The sequence below is a fragment of the Astyanax mexicanus genome, chromosome 16 (genome assembly GCF_023375975.1).
Source record: "Astyanax mexicanus isolate ESR-SI-001 chromosome 16, AstMex3_surface, whole genome shotgun sequence".
Classification (NCBI taxonomy): domain Eukaryota; kingdom Metazoa; phylum Chordata; class Actinopteri; order Characiformes; family Acestrorhamphidae; genus Astyanax; species Astyanax mexicanus.
The window spans coordinates 19510991-19533591 of NC_064423.1; the positions used below are offsets into that span (position 1 = coordinate 19510991).

General features: G+C 33.4%; 1 protein-coding gene across 2 annotated transcripts; it reads right to left on the reverse strand.

The window, feature by feature from the left end:
• Window positions 1-127: 127 nt before the first annotated feature.
• si:ch73-40i7.2 (FYN-binding protein 1) lies at window positions 128-20162 on the reverse strand. Of its 2 annotated transcripts, none has more exons than XM_007233132.4 (16): window positions 20015-20162; window positions 11205-11775; window positions 8821-8884; window positions 8377-8456; window positions 7609-7646; window positions 7480-7514; window positions 7004-7130; window positions 6442-6601; window positions 5356-5503; window positions 5234-5250; window positions 5043-5103; window positions 2721-2784; window positions 2407-2569; window positions 2102-2135; window positions 1966-2003; window positions 128-1740 (listed from the first exon to the last, which is right to left on the reverse strand). In XM_007233132.4, exons 1-16 carry the CDS (start codon window positions 20015-20017, stop codon window positions 1694-1696), a joined length of 1650 nt encoding a protein of 549 aa, XP_007233194.2. In that variant the 5' UTR covers window positions 20018-20162; the 3' UTR covers window positions 128-1693. The 2 variants fall into 2 exon arrangements, with proteins under 2 accessions (XP_007233194.2, XP_007233193.2); XM_007233131.4 differs by having other exon boundaries at window positions 8377-8459; window positions 20015-20161.
• Window positions 20163-22601: the final 2439 nt, after the last annotated feature.

A 22601-nucleotide genomic window follows, 5' to 3' on the forward strand; every position in this document is an offset into this window, starting at 1 on the left:
TTAGCTCACCAACCAATCAGCCTCTTTATCGTAGATAAATTGTACATTTCTTTGTGATTTTTTTTTAGAGAAATTATTATACATTTTAAAAATCGTTACTTATTAGCCAAAAAAAAAAGAATAAATCAAGAGTCAAGAGGCTTTTATTGTCAGTACAACTGAGTACAGGTACACAGTGTAGTGAAATTAGTTCTTCAGGATCAAGGCCACCCCAAAGCATCATATGGGAACACTCCTATGTCACAGTGTCACATGACATTTTTTTTTTAATTGAATAATATTTGTTTTATTTATTTTGTATACAATACAATCCAACAGCATTAAATAGACACAATAATAGGTCAAATACACATCATATACAACCAAAATCACAGGCAGATCAAAACAAAAACAAACAACAAATCTTAACAAGCAAAACAAACAGAAAAAAAGAAAAGTGGGATTCAAATACAATTGAAAAGCTTCAAAATATTGATGTATTTATGACATTTTGTTATATTTAAATTATTGAAAAGTAGTCATTAAGTGTATATAATTATTTAAGTCTGAATAAACAAAAATGGAATAAGTGTATATTTTTAGCTAATTTAGTTTTGTGTATATAAAATTTACCTAAAATTCTAATTAAATTTACTATTTTTTCCCCCTTGTGGTCAAATAGAGAGTCATCAAAAAGTTGGAGGGGAATTTTCTTACCCAACCTTCTCTTTAGGTTGTTCTGTGGAGGTATTTACTGTGTACCTTTTAATATATATAATGGGAACAAAACCAGTGACACAAGAGAACTAAACTAACTCACTAAAGAGCTAATGACAAAGATGTAATGGAAAATTAGACAGATTGGCCTCCCTGAAATCAACTTTTGCAACTTGGGATGTCTGCAAAACTAACCACACAAAAACATCTCACAAACTAACAAAACAAAACCTGAAATATCAAGGCCTCCCCAAAGCATCATGGGAGCACAACTATGCCACAATATTACTATGTCACTGTGTGGGTCAGCGTTTGTGTTTTGCCGGTCTACAGAGGCCAGAACACCAAACAAACAGGTTTAGTTTTAAATCTTAGTGGACAGTGTTGGGAGATGGAGTCTCAAGTTAAAAGCCACCATACCAACAAAGGAATAGCTAACATTTTGAACAGTGTATTTACTGATTTATTAGAAAACACCAGCTGGTGTAAACAGTTTAATTGTAGAAACAGAAATGGTACACAACTGCTTTAAAAAAATTATGTTACAATGATGTACTGTCATGGATCGAGGCCAGAGAACTGCAATCCACGTCATGACACCACAGGGCCTGGCTCAAAGCTGCCCAGCTGAGTGAAATAGAATGATTAGCCCAGCTGGGCACTTTTACAGGCCTCCACAGCCCACACCCATGGAGAGGTGACCAGAGCTGGCTTACTTTAAAAACGCTAAAAAAAGCTCTCACTCAATAGTAAATACTAACATAGTATTAGCAATAAAGAAAAAGGCCAGTTCTTTATTTAAAATATGCATTTATTTATTCATATACAAAAAGCTTTAATTGGCCAAGCATGGTCACTCCATTTTCTTTGTCATTCCTGTCTGGAGTGAGAAATTTCTTGAAGTATGCATTGTCTCAGTGTATCTCAGCTTTGTTTGAGTTCCTTTTTATGTCCACTTTTTCGAGAATGGTTCTGTACAGTGTTCTGTTCCGGGCTGTTATGATCTAAAATGTCCAGATGTGCTTGCATCATTATCATAAATATCTGAAACAGATAAAAAAATAATATTCAAACAGAGCATCAAATGTGCATATAAACATGTCATGCAAAATTAACGTAAAACCAACCCTTGCCAATAAAGCTAATGTATAAATAATAAGTAGCAATAGAAAGATGGTGCAGTGGTAAAGTTTTTCAGCCAACAGTTAACCCTTCATATTATAATATACTCATTAAAATATTTATCCAAATGCTAAATGTGAACCATACCTGTCCTGTTGTCGATGTCATCATAAATTTCACTTTCACTGAAACAGAAAAAAAAAAAAAAAACATTTGTCAGCTTTGTTTGAAATAATATAAATCTGAAAAAATATGATTACAGTGAGCACAGGGTAATACGTACTCCTGTAGAAGGTAACTTCTGAGCACGTATCCATCTGAAAGTAGAAACCAGAGTCAGTGTACGTTATAACAGATCTTTGAGGAATCAAGCATTTCATTGAGGAATCAAGCAATCAACCATTTCTATCAGTCCATTTAAACTGAAATTTTAAATTAAATCCTCCCATAAATTAAGGGACATATGGCAGTTTAATAAACAAACACTTTTCTCCATGAATTAGTAAGTTCTTAGTAAGATAATTAATTAAAAATGTAAAAGTAATTCAGTGTTACAGTGTTTCTCACAAGAGGGCGCACCACACATACATTTGCCCTGTAGGTTGCGGCACAGCACTCTCTTCTCGTTGGTCTGCTGAATAACATCCAGAATCTCTCCCCGACTGACAGGCAGGTCCTTTCCACTGCCCTTCTTTATATTAGCATTCGGGTCCACCATCATGCAACAGAGAACCTTGATGGGCCCATCAAACTGCCGTCACCAAAATACAAAGCACATTCACGTTTAATAAATTTCCTAATTTAATAAAACTGTTCATTGTATTTAAGTGTTTAAAGGTTTTATGTAAATGTAATTACTATTATTTTCACTAAACAGAAAAACTCAATAAAAATAAATTTACCTTAAACTTTTTCCTAAACTCCTTCTCCTCCTTCTCCTGCTTCTTACTCTTCTTAGGATCAGGGCTAGGGATGATCAGAAGAGTCAAGAATAGTATTAATTTACCCTAACTGTCACACACAAATTGTGGGTCTCAAAAACGACAACGTTTTGTGAAGGAAAATGCAAGTCAATGCAAACATAGCTTATTTTATTTGGAGCAGTACTATTTATTGATTTATTATTAAATTGTAATACAATGTAGATAAAGATCAACTGATATATTCACATAATGTCCAAATTGAGATACAGGGTTTTTGTGGAAAGCAACACTTTATAAAGTATATGACCTATATATATACAACCCCAATTATAATCTGCTGTTGCAACTGTTTTTAACAGTACCATTTTTTATTACCTTTTAATGTCATGTCCAACATTTCTGAGATGTGTTGTTGCTAACAGTTATAAAAATCTTGCATCTTACATGTGTTTTATGTTCTTCTCTAAATAAAATATAGATATATGAGATTTGCAAAATCACTGCATTCTGTTTTTATTTATATTTATTTTTCACACAGTGTTTTGGAATTGGGGTTATGTTTATACTGTAACATAGGTATGATGGCTGGTATCAATCATCAAATTCATTGTATGTCAATAATGTCAGGACATGAAACAAAGCTTTGTTCTCTGAGCTGTGGCCATAAAGTTAAGCATTAACAGGTAGTGAGAGAAGAAATGGAATTTAGCTGTAATTTAACCAGGAAGCTGTCAACATAACTTTGGTTAACAGGCTGTCCTCAATAAATACTGTGTTATTTTTTATTACATAATAAGAGGAGCAGGAGCCTGTCTAAATGAGTGGTATTGTTTTATGTACTTTTATGTGATCATGTAAATAGCTATTGAAATGTGTGGTTTTGTTTTATGGTGATATAATAGTAATGGAATATGGCTTTATATAGATATGCATGATTATGCACCTATTTATAGATGGTGAAGTACATCCTAAAGTACATTGTAAGTTTAAAACAGGGCAAAACCTTTGTAGGTAGGTAAAGTCCATTATGTTTAGTTAGTGATTTAAATACAGAATTCAGTTAGCAAGTCAGAGGGAGAATGAGCTGCTGCACCATTTAAGGTGGACTGGATAATTTGAGTATATAAATAAAGTTTACATAAAAATTAAAATTCACATTAAAGTAAGTTCTTATCATTTAACTGCTTTGTCTATGTGAGATTATGTAGTGATATACTATGACACTATTTATTAATGTTTTTATTGTTTATTTTTTGGCTGAACATAGGCTTTGTAGAAATGCATGGTAGTATTTTAATACATATTAATATTCATATTAATGTTTTGCTGCATAAAACACACTACCTTGACTGTGACACTGCAATAAGAATATTGACACTAAAATGACAAAATGCAAGAAGTAGAAAAACAACTATTAAAACCAACAAAGGAACAAACACACAACAGAATGATTTTTGGTAAGTTTCCCCAGGTTTGTTTAGGGAGGGGAAAATATTAATAGTAACGTTTACTTTATTCACCCCCGTTAAACTTCTAACCTTATTTCCTTCTTCCCCTCCTTTACTCTTCTATCCTATTATTTCCCTTTGCCCTCCTTTAGGCCCTGTCTAAAGATGTTTTTACCTTTAACTTCTATTACTTTTGTACTTCACTATTGTAAGTCGCTTTGGACACAAGAGTCTGCCAAATGTAATGTAATGTAATGTGTGAGCCATGAGATTAATATAACCTGTAACACTGATTAATGTTCTAGCAGTTGATTGTAATCCTGATGATTGGGAAATTATAATCTGTTCCTCGACAATTATGAGTGAAGGGTATAATAAGATAATGTTTTTTTAGGTAGCAGTGAGATATAACAGAACTATTTTACCTTGTGGAATGTGGCTAAACAAATAAACTGCTTTTTAAGCTTTAAGTTTTTTTAAGTGTTTTAAGTTTTTATCTTAAAATCTATAAATGAACATCAAACCCTTGCAAAAAAAAGAGTTTTCCAAATTCTTTAAAAGTGATCCTCCAACTCTTTCCCTGTTTGTTGCTTTGATTTGGTGACGGTCATGTAAACAGGTTTAAGCTATTTTAAGAAAAATTAAATGATTAACTTCTGTAAATTTGCCTTTTGAAACCTGGAAATGTTTGTTTCTTTTTATTCAATTTAAATTATTTATTTATTAAATTTTATTCTTATTTTGTTCTCAAGAATTTAAGCACTTATTGTATCACTGTGTATTACATTAACAAAATGCCGGACGGACTGAGCATGGAAAGTAAATACAGACATGAGCTATGACTTATGATTACCATATCTCAGGTGGGGGGAGGGGGAATTCATCTGGTATGGCATCTACATCATCATATACCTCTGAAAGAGATACAGTGAGAGAGAGAGATAGAATGACCACATTTAACTTGTGCACCAATTACCGGTAAGTGAATATATACAGAACGAAGTGGATATACAGTACATTACAATACATGGTGAAACTACTTACCACCACCCATAGAAAAGCTGATATAACCAGAAAACAAGAGAACACAACAGTTAGGGCATAAACATCTTCTGTTTTATAGAAAAGTCTGCATCTAATCAGCAATATCAATAACAGAGTCCGACCTATTCAGGGATTCTGCGCCGATGTCATCATAAACCTCTTCGTCTTCGTGAACTTGAGGAGAAAAGGAAGAGGGTGTGGCATTGAGCAGCAGCTTCCTCTTTACTTCTTCATAATCCACATCAACACATCTGTTACTGATGTAACCGTCTGCGGAATAAAGAAAAAAAAAACACAGCTTAAAATACATTTAGACATTTAATCAAGAGAAAATATGTGACCACTTTATTATAATATGTTTATCTGATTTAACTGTCTATAGGTATATGCATGAATAAAATGAGCCTGGTGGTTTTGATCTATAAACTATTGAAGACATTTCTCCACAAATTCCAAAAATCATGTAAGATGTAAGTTGGTCACAAGCCATCAAACAAATCTGAACTGCTTGATTTTTTTTTTGCCAGAAGTGGAATAAGGTCACCCAAAAGCAGTGTGAAAGACTCGTTGAGAGCATGCCAAGATGCATGAAAGCTGTGATTAAAAATCAGGGAAATTCCACCAAATGTAGATTTTTGAACTCTTAAAACTTTAGCGTTGTTGTTTCTAAATGAATATGAACTTGTTTTCTTTCTTTCATTATTTACAGTTTAAAAGCACTGTACCTTTTTTGACCATTTCTCATTTTCTGAAAAAAAAAAAGTTCTAAATGACAATATTTGTATTTGTAATTTGGGTGAAATGTTGTCATTGGTTTATAGAACAGAACCACAATGTTTATTTTACTCAATTATACATATAAATAGCAAAATCTGAGAAACAGTTAATTTTAAGGTGGTCTATTTTTTCCAGAGCTGTAAATACTAAAATTTTTAATGATTCTTCAGGAATAAATGGTGGCTGTTCCAGTTCATTCGATTCTGTTATCAGTACTTGTTCATTGAGTTAGCACAAGCTGTGTACATCTCTATTTGGTTGGCAGCAAGCACCCTTAACTCAGTAGATTGCAGGAATATTATTTAATTATTTATATTAATATAATTTTTTTTGTCATTCATATTTTTACTATTTAGTTACTATGTTCACATTTAACATGTTAAAATTTCATCAAAATCTGTAATTCTACCAATTTGTTTCACTGAACTCACAATCTCCATTCATGTTCCGTGCCAGCCACTTTCCCTCCGGATTATTCTTCACCCTGACAATCTCTATGCTCTCGCCCTGCCGCACACGCAGGTCATTCTTCCCTCCCTGCCAGTCCTCCCTCACCCGAGCCATGTGCAGCACCTCCACGTCTCCAGTCAGCTACAGTCAAGAACAAACACAGAGTATCAGCAATCAGATGACATCAAATTAACAACTTACACATGCACATCCTAAACTAAACATTGGTGTTTTGAGTTTGGAGGACAGCTGACCTGTTTTTGGCCATCACATGAAGACTCTTGAATCACATTATTTATAAGAAAAGGAAAGTATTGCTCTTTTTTGTGTTTAATTTAATGTATGTTCTGTTGGTTCAGCAGCCAGACTGCTTTTCTGTTCTTCAGTAACAGAACCCATTTGGCAGCTTACAATATAAACGCTTACAAATAAGGAAAAACATGTGGAAAGACTGAAGCATTCAGAATAACTAAGAAAAAACAATAATGTTTCAATAACATAAGTTGAAAACCATGACTGCCTTGAGAACAAATCCCAACCTACTTTGAATCTTTTTCTGTTTTCGTTTTCTTTTTTCAGCTTTTCCTTTTGCTCTTTCCTTTCCAGTTCTTGCTGTCGTTTAAGATCCTTTGGTTTCTTATTCTCTGAGACGGGCGGCGGTTCATCCAAACTGCAGTTCAGTAAAACAGATAAAAGGAAAGAGTTGATTTAATTTTAGAACTCTTCATTTTAAAAACTAACATGTACCACTTGGTTGATATGTTATACCTGTGTTTAATAGATAAAAAATGTAAAATATTCACTTTATATTATTTTGTTTGTCAGTTTATCTGAAGATGTAAATCTGTACAATCTGTTTGTCCAGCCAGTGTGGTGTAATCTGTATAAGACCTATCAGTATTTTCAGTATTTTAGGAATTACTCAGTATTTAGTATGATTGTAAAATCTGAAGTGTATAACTAAATGTGGAGATGGACTATTGCTATAACAATAAATGGCATTAAGAACATTGACTTACTCAATATGCTCATAAATTTCACTTTGATCACTGTCCTACAAATGAATAAAAAAACACAAGAAACAAATTTAGTATCAAATTTACAGGATTCACAAAGTAACATAAAAATCTTAAACAAAACAAACTCACATCTTCAGCCAGAGATGAGAAACTGTCAGTTCCTGATTCTGTACAAGCAAAGTATATATACAAAGATATACATAAATAGATATACATATATAATGATGTATTGCCTTCAAACGTGCAACAAAATTACTGGCAAAAACACATCTTATACCCTATTTGCTTCCTTATCATACCATCACTGTCAGGTAAAACTGCAAATATTGGTCCATTAATATACCAGTCTAACACAACATTAAGACAACAGATTATGTAAAAAATAAAGACAACATAACAACAACATTATATTATGGTACATTTATTTAAATAAATCCATAAACACCAACATTGTTTGTTGCAATCAGACATTTTGCATACAGATGCTTTTATGCTTTTTAAACATTACCTCCTTATATTTTAGGAAAAAAAGTGTAAAATAAAAAAATCACTGCCACATAAAAAATGTTATTTACAGGTTTCTGACAGAAACAAATGTCTACCTACTGAGATTCACTCTGGCAGCTTATATATGTAAATATGTTTAATCTTGATTATCCCATTTTGAAAATTGCATTAAAACAGTAATTTGATTAACCTCCCAGCCTTACTCCAAAACAAATAATTTTACATTAGCTTTTACTGTTTCCTGTAAAGATGGAATTTTTATGAAAGTTTTGTGCAACAGGGATAATATAGATTTTGAATTAATTAATAAAGTTTATAGAATTTGCATTTGGACACTGATCTATCTAATCTGACGTTATTATGTAAGTCAAGATACTTTATGTTGCTTACCTCTAGAGAACATCTTTGGAGGAGGAGGTGGAGGTGGGGGCAAATCGATGTCGTCATATGTCTCCTCTTCATGATCAACGCTTCTTTGAAAAGAAATCAAAATCAAGCTTTGTTTTTGATCTGCATTGTTCGCAGGAAATTCCACAATTTGCAGAATGCACCCACACAGCAGAGGCGTTTACGAACTAAACTGTTCATATTTTAAGTGATTCTTTGCGACATAATTAAGCAAGCTTCATGATATTCATAAGTTCCATTAATTATTTCTTACATTTATTATTTTTTTTGTCAGATTAAAAAATCTAATCAGCACTGTAAGCACATTTCATATATTGGTAAGCCTGTGTCTTATGATTTTGCTTGTTATTGTTTTTTATTGTTTTCAAATTTTACATTTTATTTTGCAATCAGTGAAACACAGTAAGAAAAAAAATGTATGCTTACTTCTTTGAAAATGAAGATTTATTTTGTGTGAGCATGGTGGGTTTATTTGGTGGCCGTCCTGGTGCTGTCAAACACAAACACACACGCACAAATGAACTGAGGATGGTGTCACAAATTTCAAAAAGTAGTAAATATGCGGAGAACAAAACACTTGTAAATTCAAACAAAAATTCAATTATTTGTATTAACACAATAGCATACATTTGGCAATGGAAATATGTATAGACAGATTTGAAATAAATAAAAGACAGATACAACAGGAACAAAGCAGGCCATTCAACTTGCTATAGTGTTGGAGTGATAATGTCTTTTTATGAAAAACACTTATAGAAAAAATATTTTATATTGTTTAAGTTAATAATAGGAAATTTGTGCCCAAATTCTAAGCCAGGAGATGATGCACTATTGTCATATTTAAACTGAGTAAAGAGTTCTTTTGGCGATAGTATAGGTTGGTCATTTTTTCTTACCTTTATTATCTTTTTCCAAATAATATTTTGGTTTTTGATTGCACCTCTGTCTACAACCCCTATCTACATTTCCTTGTTTCTTGTAGCATATTAAACTATATTTGTATTTTTCTTATCATGTTTCTAGAAAAAATCTCCTAGCTTTTAAAGAAAAAGACTTGAAGATTTTAAAACTCCAGCCACCTGCAATCAATAAAAACCCTCATGTTGCAAAATGTAACAAGGTAAAATCACAGATTGTGTGTTGGTGCTACAGTGCAGCATGACAATTTGAAGTAAAAATACTATAATTAAAACTAATTTCATAGAGAATGTAAATTGACCAATTCTAAGAACTGAGGCAGATAATAATTGTTCCCGTGCTTATTTTGTCCCATGTTGTACGATTAGTCTTATAGTATTTTTTTTCAAAACCAGTAAAGTAAACAACATCAGTTATGATTCAGTGTAGAAGAATGGAGTGGCAAGCTCAGCAATGTCAAAAATGCCTAGAATTCCAGTTAAACAGACAAGTAAAGTGGATGACTGCAGTGGATGTACCCTCAACGAAATGCAATCTGTCTTAAAGTCTATAATCAAAAGACAGCTTTATAAATCGTCAAGATCAAAATAATATAACACTGATAACACTAATAGAAAGATAATCTGATCAGAAAGCATTTCTACGAGCACGCGCAGTTCTGAAACAAGATTCTTTGTACAGATTAAATGAAGATTACCTTGAGTTTTAAAAAGACAGTAAGGGTTTGTGATACAAAGCATACCACATCATCAGTTATACATGGTGGAAGCACTGCTATAGCAAGGACATGTATGGCTGTGAATGTATCTGGTCAATCAATACTTAAAAACTAAAAATAGAACACAGTATTCTTGCCAATAAAATGCAAATGCTTTATATCAGGGCAATAACAGTAAATCGCTAAGCATTGTTACCTCTATTTTCTTTGATCCATTCTGCCCATACAGCCCATAATACAGCCCATTACAAAATTTACTTCATTGAATTAAGAAACTCAGTGAATTAATGGTAATGATAAAAAACACTATTAATTGTGCAGCCTAGTAAACACCAACCTAGATGCCCTGATAATCAGCAGTTTATTCTTCTATGATTCTTGTTCCTTTATGATCCTTTATGCATTAAAAGAATATATATTATAAAACCATTTTCAACAATACAGCATTTCAGTTTGACCACTACATTATAAATGTGTTCTGCCCAACATTCTTAAGTACGTTTGAAATAAGGTAAGTAAGAGTAAATAAGGTGCAATAGCAATCCTAATAATATATTTAACTTAATATTAACGATTAAAATTGGGAATGTTGTATAGGTTATTGTAGTGTTTCCATTAACGTTATGATTTTTAAAGCAGCAGCAGAAGGCTCACACTCCTCCCCTCTACTCCCCTATTTTTTTACACTTCTCACATCAAATAATGTGAGAAGTGTAAAGCTTGTCATCAGTTTCCTATCTTTTCAAAAACTGGCTGCTTTTCCAGCTGAAAGATACGAGCTGTACAGGCCTAGGATATAAACGTTAGCTAAGCTAACTTAGCATTAGGTTGTTATTAATAGAGTGGCTGCCTTGCTTTGTGTAGAAATGCTGAAGTAAATTTATGATTAGAACATTACTGCTGAATTAAGTCAATAAATAGATGAGTACTGTAAAACTAAATCATAATTAAACAGCACTGTTGAAACAAGTCTATGAATAGAATAGTACTGCTAAAATAAATTGATGATTGGAATAGCACTGCTGAGGTAAATATATTATTCTTTGGTGGTATGTCTGGTGAGGGTATTAACATTTTTCAGCCTTCAAAAATGGCCTTCTGAAATGTTTTATTTTGTGCAGTATGATTTTACTGACCCTAGAAGTAGTGCTAAAAATAAAAAAGTTATATCTACCTTTAGAACTTATAGCCTGTTGTTGTACTGGTGGTTGAAATGATGCAGTCTTTTTCCGCCAGTGATCTAGGTTGACAGATGAAGGTCTTTTGGGCTTGGAAGGTCGCTGCCCGACAGCAGGAAGGGGCTTTCTCAGGGGTGCCACTTCAGAAATGCTCCTCTGGCTGGGCAGTGGATGTCTGGGAGATGAATGGACTGTCCTCTCGCCATGGTGCTTGAGCATCCTGTTCTGGAGGAGCTCCCCTGTATGTTTTATTCTGCCTGGGACCTCAGGCTGTATGAGGGGTGTCATATGCTCCTCCTTGGCTCCCATACGGTGAGCAGGCGGAGGTCTGGGGTACACTCCATGTGGAGGCTGCACATTCCTCTTGGGTTCTCCAGTGGAGTTCATTGGAAGAATTTGCCTCGGAGGCATTACAGGTGAAGGTTTATTTCGGACCACTCCGTTGGGTGATGAGGACACATGGCCAATCGCAGAAGATCGTGGAGAAGGTCCACCTCCAGTGATGGCCTTTTCTAGTTGTGTCTGTGCAAATTTAGCCCTTAGGGCCTTGACATCCACGTTCTCCCCCTGTTAAATAGCAAAAAAGGCATTACTTTATTATAATAGAAACAAGTGTCCAATTGATCCTGCATAACATTATAATGCTCATTTCTTTTTTTCAGCTTCACTGTTCATACAGGTGCACTCTGTATTTTTCTATTTACAGACTGCATTGTTTCTGTTTCTCTGTATACTTTATTATTCCCTTTTCATCCTGTTCTTAAACGATCTGAACTCCACAGAACCACCACAGAGCAGGTATTACATAAGGGGGTTGGTCATTCTCAGTACTGAAGTGACACTGGCATGGTGGCAGTGTTTTAGTGTTTTGCTGGCATGAGTGGCTCAGAGTGATCAATGAGGCTGGAAAATAGATAATAGGTGTAGAAACAAAGAGGTGATCATAAAGTTATGCTTCATCAGTGTCTTACATAATGAAGACAAGAACAGTAAATCACACAAACAGTAAAAATGGTAATGTACAATGTTAACATTTATACAACTATGCACTGTAAATATCTTAATTATTAATAGTCTTTAAAAAATAATTAAACTGCTTGTTACCACGTGAATTATTTTTAACAGTGTGTGTTGAATAAAACGTAAAGTAACTCTTCGCACTATATATCAGTGAGCTGCTTTCGTTCTAGGTCACATTCAGTTTGTTATAATATCAAAGTTGATTGTGGATACCACACCGGAATTCACTGAGCTACTCACAGAGCAATACATTCTTTCACTAATGTTAGTAGAAGTTGCTAGTCACTAACTGCTTGGTTTTATTCTCTTGTGGTCATGTAAGTAATTGGAACCAGAGTTCAGTCATTTAGAGGGGTAAGTGAATTCTTTTGGCAGTTTCTTTGATTTTACCAAATTAAAAACCTCTGGAATATAATCAAGAGGAAGATGAATGATCACAAGCCATCAAACCAAGCTAAACTGCTTGATGCCAAGGAGAACATGCATGAGAAAGATGCATGAAAACTGTGATTAAAAACCAGGGTTATTCCACCAAATATTGATTTCTGAACTATTTTAATAAAAAAATTAGGAATATAATATTATATTAGGAATATAACTTGTTTCTTTTGCATTAATTGAGGTCTGAATTTTTTTTTTGTTATTTCATATACCTATAAATAGCAAAATCAGATAAACTGATCCAGAAACAGAAGTGTTTTTTCCAGAGCTGTATATTCACGGTATGTACATGTAAAAAAGAGTACGGATTAGCTTACAGTTTAAGAGTCGTTAGCTTACAGTGTGGTAAGAACTCTCTTCTCACTATATACTATTCAGAGTATTTTTAAAAGTGTGAATGAGCTCTTAAATATCTACCCCGAGAGCAGCTTTTGAGGTCAAGCGCAAACCAGAGTGGTAAATAAAAGTAGTGAGCTGATAGAGACCTACATTTACCTGCATAAAGACTTTAACTCTACTCTACTGAGTTCTGGGATACAAATAAATTAGAGCTGTGAATGTTAACACCTTAGCATGCATGATTAATCTCCAAACTTCTCTCTATCTCTATCTATCTATCTCTCTTACACACACACACACACACACACACACACCATTGCTCCTTCTCTGAAGCATAAGTTTCCCATATTTTATCTCCTACCTAGCTTAATTTGTGTTTAACAGTATAAGTTTACAGTTCGAGTAAAATCCCACTGTACTGACCTACTGTACGTTGACCTTTTTTATATTTCCAACAGCCCAAGCACAAATACATTTCAATGCAGTAAAGGCTTAGTTTTATCCATGTTGCAACTCAACTGTATATTTTACATGCAACAACACAGAACAAAATCAACACTATACCTCAATTCAAACCTCCACATGTTACCGTGAACATTAGCTATGATGCTCCATAGCTGTAGCTACAGGGGGTAAAATATCTGGGACATGCCTCTATGTTGACACAGTATTTCATCTATTTTAATGCCAGAGCTTCTCTCCCATTTAGTAGAACTGCATGAACTTGTGGAAACCATGTGATCGCACCAGGTGTGACCTATGTGGTTTAGGGGGTTTATAAAAAACCCAGAAACACAAGTTTAGATCCGTATCTTTTTTTATTTTAATTTTCAGTTTTGTTTTATAGTCTAAAAATCACTTTCTAATAACTTGAAATTATTTTTTTTAAATCAAGGAAATTTATCTTGACAAGACGCCACCCATATTTTCAGTCAATACAATTAAACCATAAAACTTTACAGTAAAAAATACAACATATCTAAAAACCCTTATCCCTTTTGAATAATATAGTTATTATGGTATTGATATTCATATGATATTAATTAAGATGTCTGTTATCAGTATTTTAGTTACAGTGTATACATAAAATTATTTATTAAGAACAGTTTTTGTGAAAGGCTTTAAAAGACTTTGTTTTGTTTTTAAGAACAACTCAATTTGCCTCTCAAAGCCATTTTTTATAATAACCACTGTTATACAAAACCATTGTATCTCTTTTGTATTCCCTGTTAGATCTACTTATAACCCTTGTGTGATTTAATAAACGTATATGACCTTTTTACTGACTACCTTTATATCTTAGAATAAAACAGGCGGTCTTGTTATAATGTTTTCAGACTGGTCATGTTAAAAAGGAAAGCAAAATATTTATAATGTAAGCTATGTTAATATGACAAGATGCCTATGTCAGGAAATTCTGTAGATTGTTTGTTGGCTCATAAAATATTTACACAACATTAAAAAATAAAAATGGATAAGTGAATGGTCTAATACACAATTTATAACCTAGAAATGGAGAGATTTAAGGACTCAATCGTTGAAAATATGCAAATTTAATTTAAATCAACACCTTAATTTTCATATGTGTACTGACAATGGAGAAGAATGTTTTGAAACAGTAACAATGCTTTTATTAACAACTACGTTTTTTTTATTAAGGATTTTTTTATTTAAGGACTCTTTTAAGAACAAGTTTAAATCTAGAGAAGATAAACATGTTAAAACAGGTTTCAGTACTTCTGACATTCTATCTAATCTGTTCATGGGTAAGTAGAAAGAAACTAGAATATAAGCATATCATACTTTATACTATGGCATTTTAAACTTTTTAGTCATAAATACATTTTATAATCTAATAATTGCTTTAAACAGCTGCATTAACAGCTTAAGGTGACTATAAAGATCCTACACAAATATAAAAGTGCAAAAAGGACTCGCAGCCTCAGTAATAAACAGCTCTGGAAAAAAAATAAGAGGCCACTTAAAAAAGTTTCTTTGAGTTTACTAAACAGAAAATCTCTGGAATATAATCAAGAGGAAGATGGATGATCACCTTTTTTGCACCAGGAGTGGCATAAAGTTATCCAAAAGCAGTGTGTAAGACTGGTGGAGGAGAACATGCCAAGATGCATGAAAACTGTGATTAAAAAAACAGAATTATTCCACCAAATTTATGAATATGAACATGTTTTCTATGCATTATTTGAGGTCTGAAAGCTCTGCATCTTTTTTGTTATTTCAGCTATTTTTTATATTTTTGCAAATAAATGCTCTAAATGACAACATTTTTATTTGGAATTTGGGAAAAAAATGTCTGTAGTTTATAGAATAAAACAACAATGTTTATTTTACTCAAACATATACCTATAAACAGCTAAATGAGAGAAACTGATTCAGAAAATGAAGTTGTTTTTTCCAGACCTGTACAAAGTGGCAGCCAATTGGACAGCATGTCTTAAGAAGCTCCTTCACAAACAGTACATTATTCATACACACAATGCGAGACATGGTTCATTGTTCCGAGTGGTGTGATAAATGCAGAAGTGTGTCTTCTCCACCACATCTTACCGCAAATACAACTGTTCCTGCAAAGCTGCCAGCTGAAAATAGCTTTTCTCGCCCAACCTTGTAAGGAAACCTCCAATACACATGATGGGTATTTACGGATATAGTGGTGGATGTGGGGGTTTGGTGCATAAATCAGTAAAATTGCTTTTTTGATCTTGCACATTTTTCTAAATGTATCACTTTTTAACTGTTGAACTATTAGTAACATGCTGTACAAGGGGTGAATACTTAATTCCTAGTAATTAGGTTTTCTGTCTAAGAACATTTTGGATTTGTCTATTGTTATTGCTCTATTGTCCCTGATTGAAATTAAATGAATACTTGGTTAGCCTGTCGCTAAAAGAGTTTTTTGTGGATGATATATCATCCCAGAAATGATTACGATATTATGATAAACAATAATATTGTCATTTTATGCACATTAAATTCCACTGACATAATGATAATATAACAGCATAACAAAGCACTTATACTCTTTTAAGGACAACATTTTTTTTATGAAATCACAGTTGTTTGGGAAATATATATATTTTTTCTTTACCTACTGAAGTCAGAAAGCATATAAAGTTTGTAGTTTATAGAATAAAACAACAATGTTTATTTTATTCAAACATATATACCTATAAATAACAAAATCAAAGAAACTGCTTCAGAAACTGAAGTGGTCTCTTATTTTTCCCACAGCTGTAAGTTTATAAACATACAAATAAACACAATAGACAATATCACAATTATTAAAAATGATTAAAGTCATGTCCATTAACTGTACAATTATTATAGGCCTGTATTTGGTGATACTTGGTGAAAATGTTTCCCAAATCATTCACAAAAACACCCATGGATCAAAGGATTATACTAGGAAAATGAATTTAAAACAGCTACTTATTTATCTATATAGTGCACTAGGTACATATTGAATAACAGCGTCTCTAACTAAAATATTTGTTACACACTTTTAGAAAAAAAAAAATGCTACAAATGTTTTTTTGACTGATGCCATACGAAAAACAAATAAGATGTCATGCCATCTTAAACATTAAACAATAAACATTACCTTCTGGCTGCATGATTTTATGCACTGCACTCCTTTAACATAATTGATCGATTAAATTATTGTAATGTTCATGTAAAAACATATCCTAATGTAGTCGTTTAGATTACATTATATTTGCCTTTTTAGCAGGTAATCTGTAATCTGTACCAGAAAATATTTTGTAATGTCAATGTCCTTGATAGTAGTATGTCATACAGCGTCAACAACCACAGAACCTCACATTTGAGATTACTCAACATTACATTACATTTGGCAGACGCTTTTGTCCAAAGCGACTTACAATAGTCAAGTACAATGTAAAATGACATACTTCAGGGCGTTTAGCGGCTTAACCATGCACTTTGCACTGTGTTAAACTGGACACTACAAACTTACCACAAACGTATTTCTTGAGCCGTGTAGCTTTATACAATTGGCTCATTTTTCCTGAATTTATGGCACAACAACCCGAAAACTTTCATATTCATTATTATTGAGCAATGAAACCTTGTGAATGTGAGACTTTAGCATAAATGTCACTGGCAGTGTTTGCGTTCTCCTCCAGACATCTTTCGTGATGATAAAGAGGTTAAGTGCAGGCTTAGAACAAAAGCGAGACACAGGAAGTGCCTCCAACCACACACCTTTACACTACCCTGCATGCATCACTCAGTAAAGACTGCCACAAAGTGGGAGTCCACGATAAACCAATCAGCTGCATGCTCTGCTACAAAGACGCTTTGTAACAAAGACACAAAGGAAATGGTAAAGCCTTTTATCTGCAGTACAATATACTCTCACATATAAAACAGAATCAGATCACAGTCTCCGATTGTTAAACATTTGACATTTGTTACACACAGGTTACGGGACCTTAAAGGACCTGTGTAAAATTATCAGTGAGAAACTGATTTATTCTGAATAGTTAAATAGTTAAGATAAATCTTAGGTAAAGTAATTCAGAACTGTTTATTGTGAACTGTGATATTTTAGAACTGTTCACATTGGTGGTGAGCAGAACCAAACGTCAAATGGGTTTAGTGCTTCTAAAAGCTCACTAACAGAACATTTCTTACATTAAGTATCTTTAATAATAGTTGGCTGAAACTGTTTTGGCATAAAATTACTTTTAAAGCACATTTACATTGAAAAGGTAAATGTCAATCATTGTTAATTAACACAGGAACATTTATAATCAATATAAATATCAAAATCTCAGAAGACATGTAGGTTCTCTGCTTACTGCTTAGATACTGCAGGCTCTGGTTTCAATCAGAATAAAGGATTCAGAGTTTGTAGTTTGGATTTGCTAAAGTGCACCATGTCACATTTGACCACTATGAATGTTACATTTCAGAACTTAGGTAATACTGTATATTTTTTTATAGTAAGGTGTAAAAAGTAATTTAAATGTATTTCATCTCTTTTCTAGTTTAATGCCTTTTAACTGGGATCCAAACCAACATGCAAGCTTCCATGCAATTCCATTACTTACCTGAGCCAATTGATCATTGGATGGAAACAAAAGAAAGACATGGACAGAGAAACAAATACGGACTAGCTGCCCTCTCTGGTCTAAGATGCATATTATATAAAAAGCATCGGATACTGTATGTGTACAGTATGTGTATAATTATTGTAGTACAAATTATCATAAACATATATATCACGTCTATGATATATCCTCAATTTTCCCTGTTGGTGGTTTAATTGCCACATAATTACAGAGTGAGCTAACTTCTATTACTATTTAATATACCAGTGTGTGGCCAACCTTCTCCTAACCAAGCCTAACCATTATACTCTATTACAGGGGTGCTCATCATTCCTGGTCCTGGAGATCTACACCCTGAAGAGTTTACCTCCTCCTACTAATCTCACACACCTGATCTGGGTAGGGCTGCAACCATGGGCGTGGTAGTGGGGGGAAAAGTGGACCTGACTACCCAGGGCCCGAGTAGGGAGAGGGGCCCATGAAAATCCTGATTTTTTTTTCGCTCACTTTCCTTTGTTTACTGGCATGGATAGGGGCCCATTAACATAGAGGGTGTACAGGGCCCAGAATTTGCTGCTACGCCCCTGGCTGCAACTAATGATTATTTTGGTAGTCAATTAATCTGCTGATTATTTTTTTAGTTAGTCTATTAGTCAACGATTATTTCTATTTAGGTCTTCCCTCTCTGAAAATTATAGAAACAGCTGATCATGAGATTTAAAGGCATTGAAATGTCTAGATGTTATTAAAATGTAGAAAGAACTGATTAAATAGTGAGTAAATATTAAATTGGTTGTGTTCGGGCACTTTTCGAAAGACAGACTAAGTTGAGAGTAACCTGTGAGTGAGCCATTTACCCATCTCCCATTGCTTTCCTGTGCCCAGCACTTTGTGTAATGCGGTACTGATAAAAATAACGATGAGTCAACAATCAAAATTGCAGTCGACAATTTTAAATAATCAACATTTTCGATTATATCGACTAATCGTTGCAGCCCTAGATCCAGGTAATAAGGCCCTTCAGGTACATGTGAATATTCTAGACACAGCTATGTTAGATCTGAAATTAGAGTACATCTCAGGTATTACATTAGCTCAAAATGCAGCTTTAAGAAAATCTACATTGTACTATTTCCAATAAGTGCTCACAGTATGTCTTTTCTATTGTTTACACATTTCAAATGCGCACTGATTAGTATAACCAAAACCAGTAAATAAAAAGATTGACGTTTATAGTTATGTTTTTTTTTGTTTTGTTTTTTTTACATTAGTTATCTTCAAATTCCATAATATCAGTTATCAACCTGAATCTGTCCCCAACGTAGTGCAGCAGGTTGTAGGTTGACAATACATAAAACTGCTTACTGTGTTAACTATGACTTAACAACTGAACTTCCTCAAGCCACTGTGTGAAGTGCTGTGGCACCTTGCCTTTTCTGACTGGTAAAACCCTTTTCTGTGGAAAAGGCAGTTCCCCTCATATCTAAAATAGCAACATCAGTGTAAAATATGTAAAGTGACCGAATAACAGAAGTTTGTGTGACAACAGGAAAAACTGCCTTCTGCATTTATGATCCATATTTTTTTTTCTCTTTCTAGCTCACTCTGGTTTTATTTACTATTTGAAGAGTCAATGATTACTAAATAATAGTGATATAAATACATTTGTATATTAGACTTGTACTACTTGAGTATATTAATGATCAGTGAAGGAAATACATTTTTTACTTAATTTTGTCATTCATTTTTCTTTTGTTGGGGTTGCTGATTTAGTTCTCATATTCATGCATTATTTTTGGAAGCTACTTTTGTTCTACCTGAGTCAGCATATCATTAAAGTCACATTACTTTTCTTTAGGACGATATTCTCAAGAGAAAACAGTCTCAGAATCAATAAGTTAATGTCTTACCATGGATTTCAGAGCAGAGATTCGGTTTCACGCAACTTCCATCACATCTTTAGTGGAGGGGAAATTTGACGCCGTAGTTTCCTGATGATCGAGTATCTCTCTGGATGGATAACCAACATCACACTGTTACAGCCTCACCTTTACCCACCAGTACTCGCACTGGTCCCGCCTCACAGAACCGTTCCTGCGATACTATTGGCTGACAGTTCCTGAAGACGCTACGATTGGCTACAAACCAATCATAGGGGCGTGACTTGTCAGAATGTGAATGTGAACAGAAATAAAGCGCCTCTTCTGTACATAAGCAGGAAGAAACATAATTGCAATCCTATCATTCCTCAGAAATAAATTAAAACAATACAAATAGAACAATTTAAACATTAAAAAAAAATAATAATAATAATTGACTTTTTCATGTTACTAGGTTTGCTATAATTTAAAATAGCATTAAATTAGTTCAGTTTTATATGATTTGATCATTTAAGCAATATAACGATGTATTTAGTGCCATTTTATCCCAAAAGAGCTTATGTTGAAATATGTGTCAAGTCAAATAAAAGATGTTGAATGTTCTACCTTACAGCACTTTATCAGGCATTTTAACTTACAAAAAAACTAACAGACATACAATATACTAAACATACTGAAAGCATCACAGCACAGTGTGTGAATGTGTGTTTGTTCATCTGACCTTATTTACAGAATATCAGAGTGCTGGAGATAAAACTCCTATAAAACTCCTTTTAAAAGTGTATTTTCTGTTTCTACAGTTCCGTTCCAACAATCAAATTATTTAAATGCTTTAATTAAATGTTTTATGTCCCACATAACTAGTGCTGAGCTTATTTCTAGAATGTCAAAATGTTAAAATACAAGTTAGGAAATTGATGTTGTGTTATTTGTGTTACATCAGGATTTCATTAAAAAAAAACCTATACTATATGACATAAACATGAATGCGAATAAAGGAAAAAAATTTAAATTGATCAATATTCAGAAATAGGTCGGGGCTTCTATGGGTTAACCTTAGTCATGGGCCAAAATCTTTAACGCATATAAAATAAAATAGAATTTAAAATATGCTGTATTGGACGCCCATCAAATAGAAAGAGGGGGTTGTCTCCCTCTGCTGCTGACCAAGATAATTGTTATATAACATAACCATCCAATCAGTTTTCCCTCTAAACAAATACATTTAGAGAAGCATTCTGAATACACAAATCCATAACATGTTTCACCATAATGCAATTAAAATCAGGATACATCATTGATCATCCTTTCTATCATCCAGGGTTTCTCACTTATATCTCCAGGATTCAGGCCTAAATGTACAGGACATGTCAGATCTAGCTATATGTTGTATTTTTTTTATATCCCAGTCAGTGACCAGTAATATTTTTTACACTCCAGTGTTGTCACAAGCTCATAATTCCTAATCGAGACAGTTTTAACAGTTTTCTGACTGAAAAGTATGAGCTAAAAGAGACTAAAACTAAAGCTAAAAATTTAAACTAAATGTTCATCATTTATTTTATATTTAAGGTCAAAATTGATTACTTATGTTAATTAACATAAACTAAGATGAGTTTGTTTTCCTTGTTTAGCACCACTTCACTGAGATCAGGAACAAAAAGCCAGTAGAAACAAAACAAAGATATCTGTGTATATGATGGGTTGATCAAGTTAGTGGGTCTGTCTCAAACGTAAGAAATGCTGCCTACTGAGGCAGGCTTCTGAGGCAGGAAGGCAGCCAGTCATGTCTGAATCTAGGTTTACTTATCTAGCCTTCCGTTTTACAAAAACGAATTTGAAAATGCTTCTATTTGACTTCTAATGACAACACAGCTAAAGACTCGTTTATATCCATCAGTAAACTGTCCAATGTCATGTTTTTCCCTTCGATACAGAGACTGAATCACACTACCTGCAAAGTGAGATAGTGTGGGCTGCAAGGAAGCATTTCTTGCCATTCAAATAAATGGATTATTGATTTGTGTATTATCTAACAAATATTGTTAATGTGTACAAGTAAGACCACTTAATTTAAAATTGAATAACAGATTCATTTTGGTAGGAGACAAGATTGTAGGATTTCCATTCTATAAAAAATAATAAGAACACATTTAGAGCCATAAACTCTTCATCATAGCTCACGTTAGACAGAAAAAGGAAGATTTCATTTATAAAACTATTTGTCCGGGTCTTTTCATATCAACCCCCCATAGACTTAATGGCTGTGCTTTTAATTGGTGCACTCTCACATATCTGAAAGAAAAATAAAATCCCACAATCACCCATCTTATCTTCTTTATGAAGCATTATAGTACCAGTTGGACAGACTTTAAAAGGCTAAATGCATGCAGGTTCTCTAATTTCATTAGCATTGACTCCAAAAATAATTACAAAAATTTATATTCACTTAGTAAAATCACACAAGAGCAGCGACTATTCTCCCTTTTCAGGCTGCAGAGATGAATGTACATGCTCTTCTCTAAAATTCTGTCTTAACTTCCCCGCAGTCAGACAGAAGCTTTAACAGACAAACTCTTTCCCCCAAAGGAAAAGAAACTAAACTAACAAATAAAAA

Excerpts from the sequence above, each read along its gene's own strand:
- si:ch73-40i7.2 (XM_007233131.4), bottom strand. Across the intron at positions 5,504-6,441 it reads ACGGAACATGAATGGAGATT|ACGGTTACATCAGTAACAGA; the intron begins GTGAGTTCAGTG and ends TTTATTCCGCAG. Across the intron at positions 1,741-1,965 it reads TGACATCGACAACAGGACAG|ATATTTATGATAATGATGCA; the intron begins GTATGGTTCACA and ends TATCTGTTTCAG.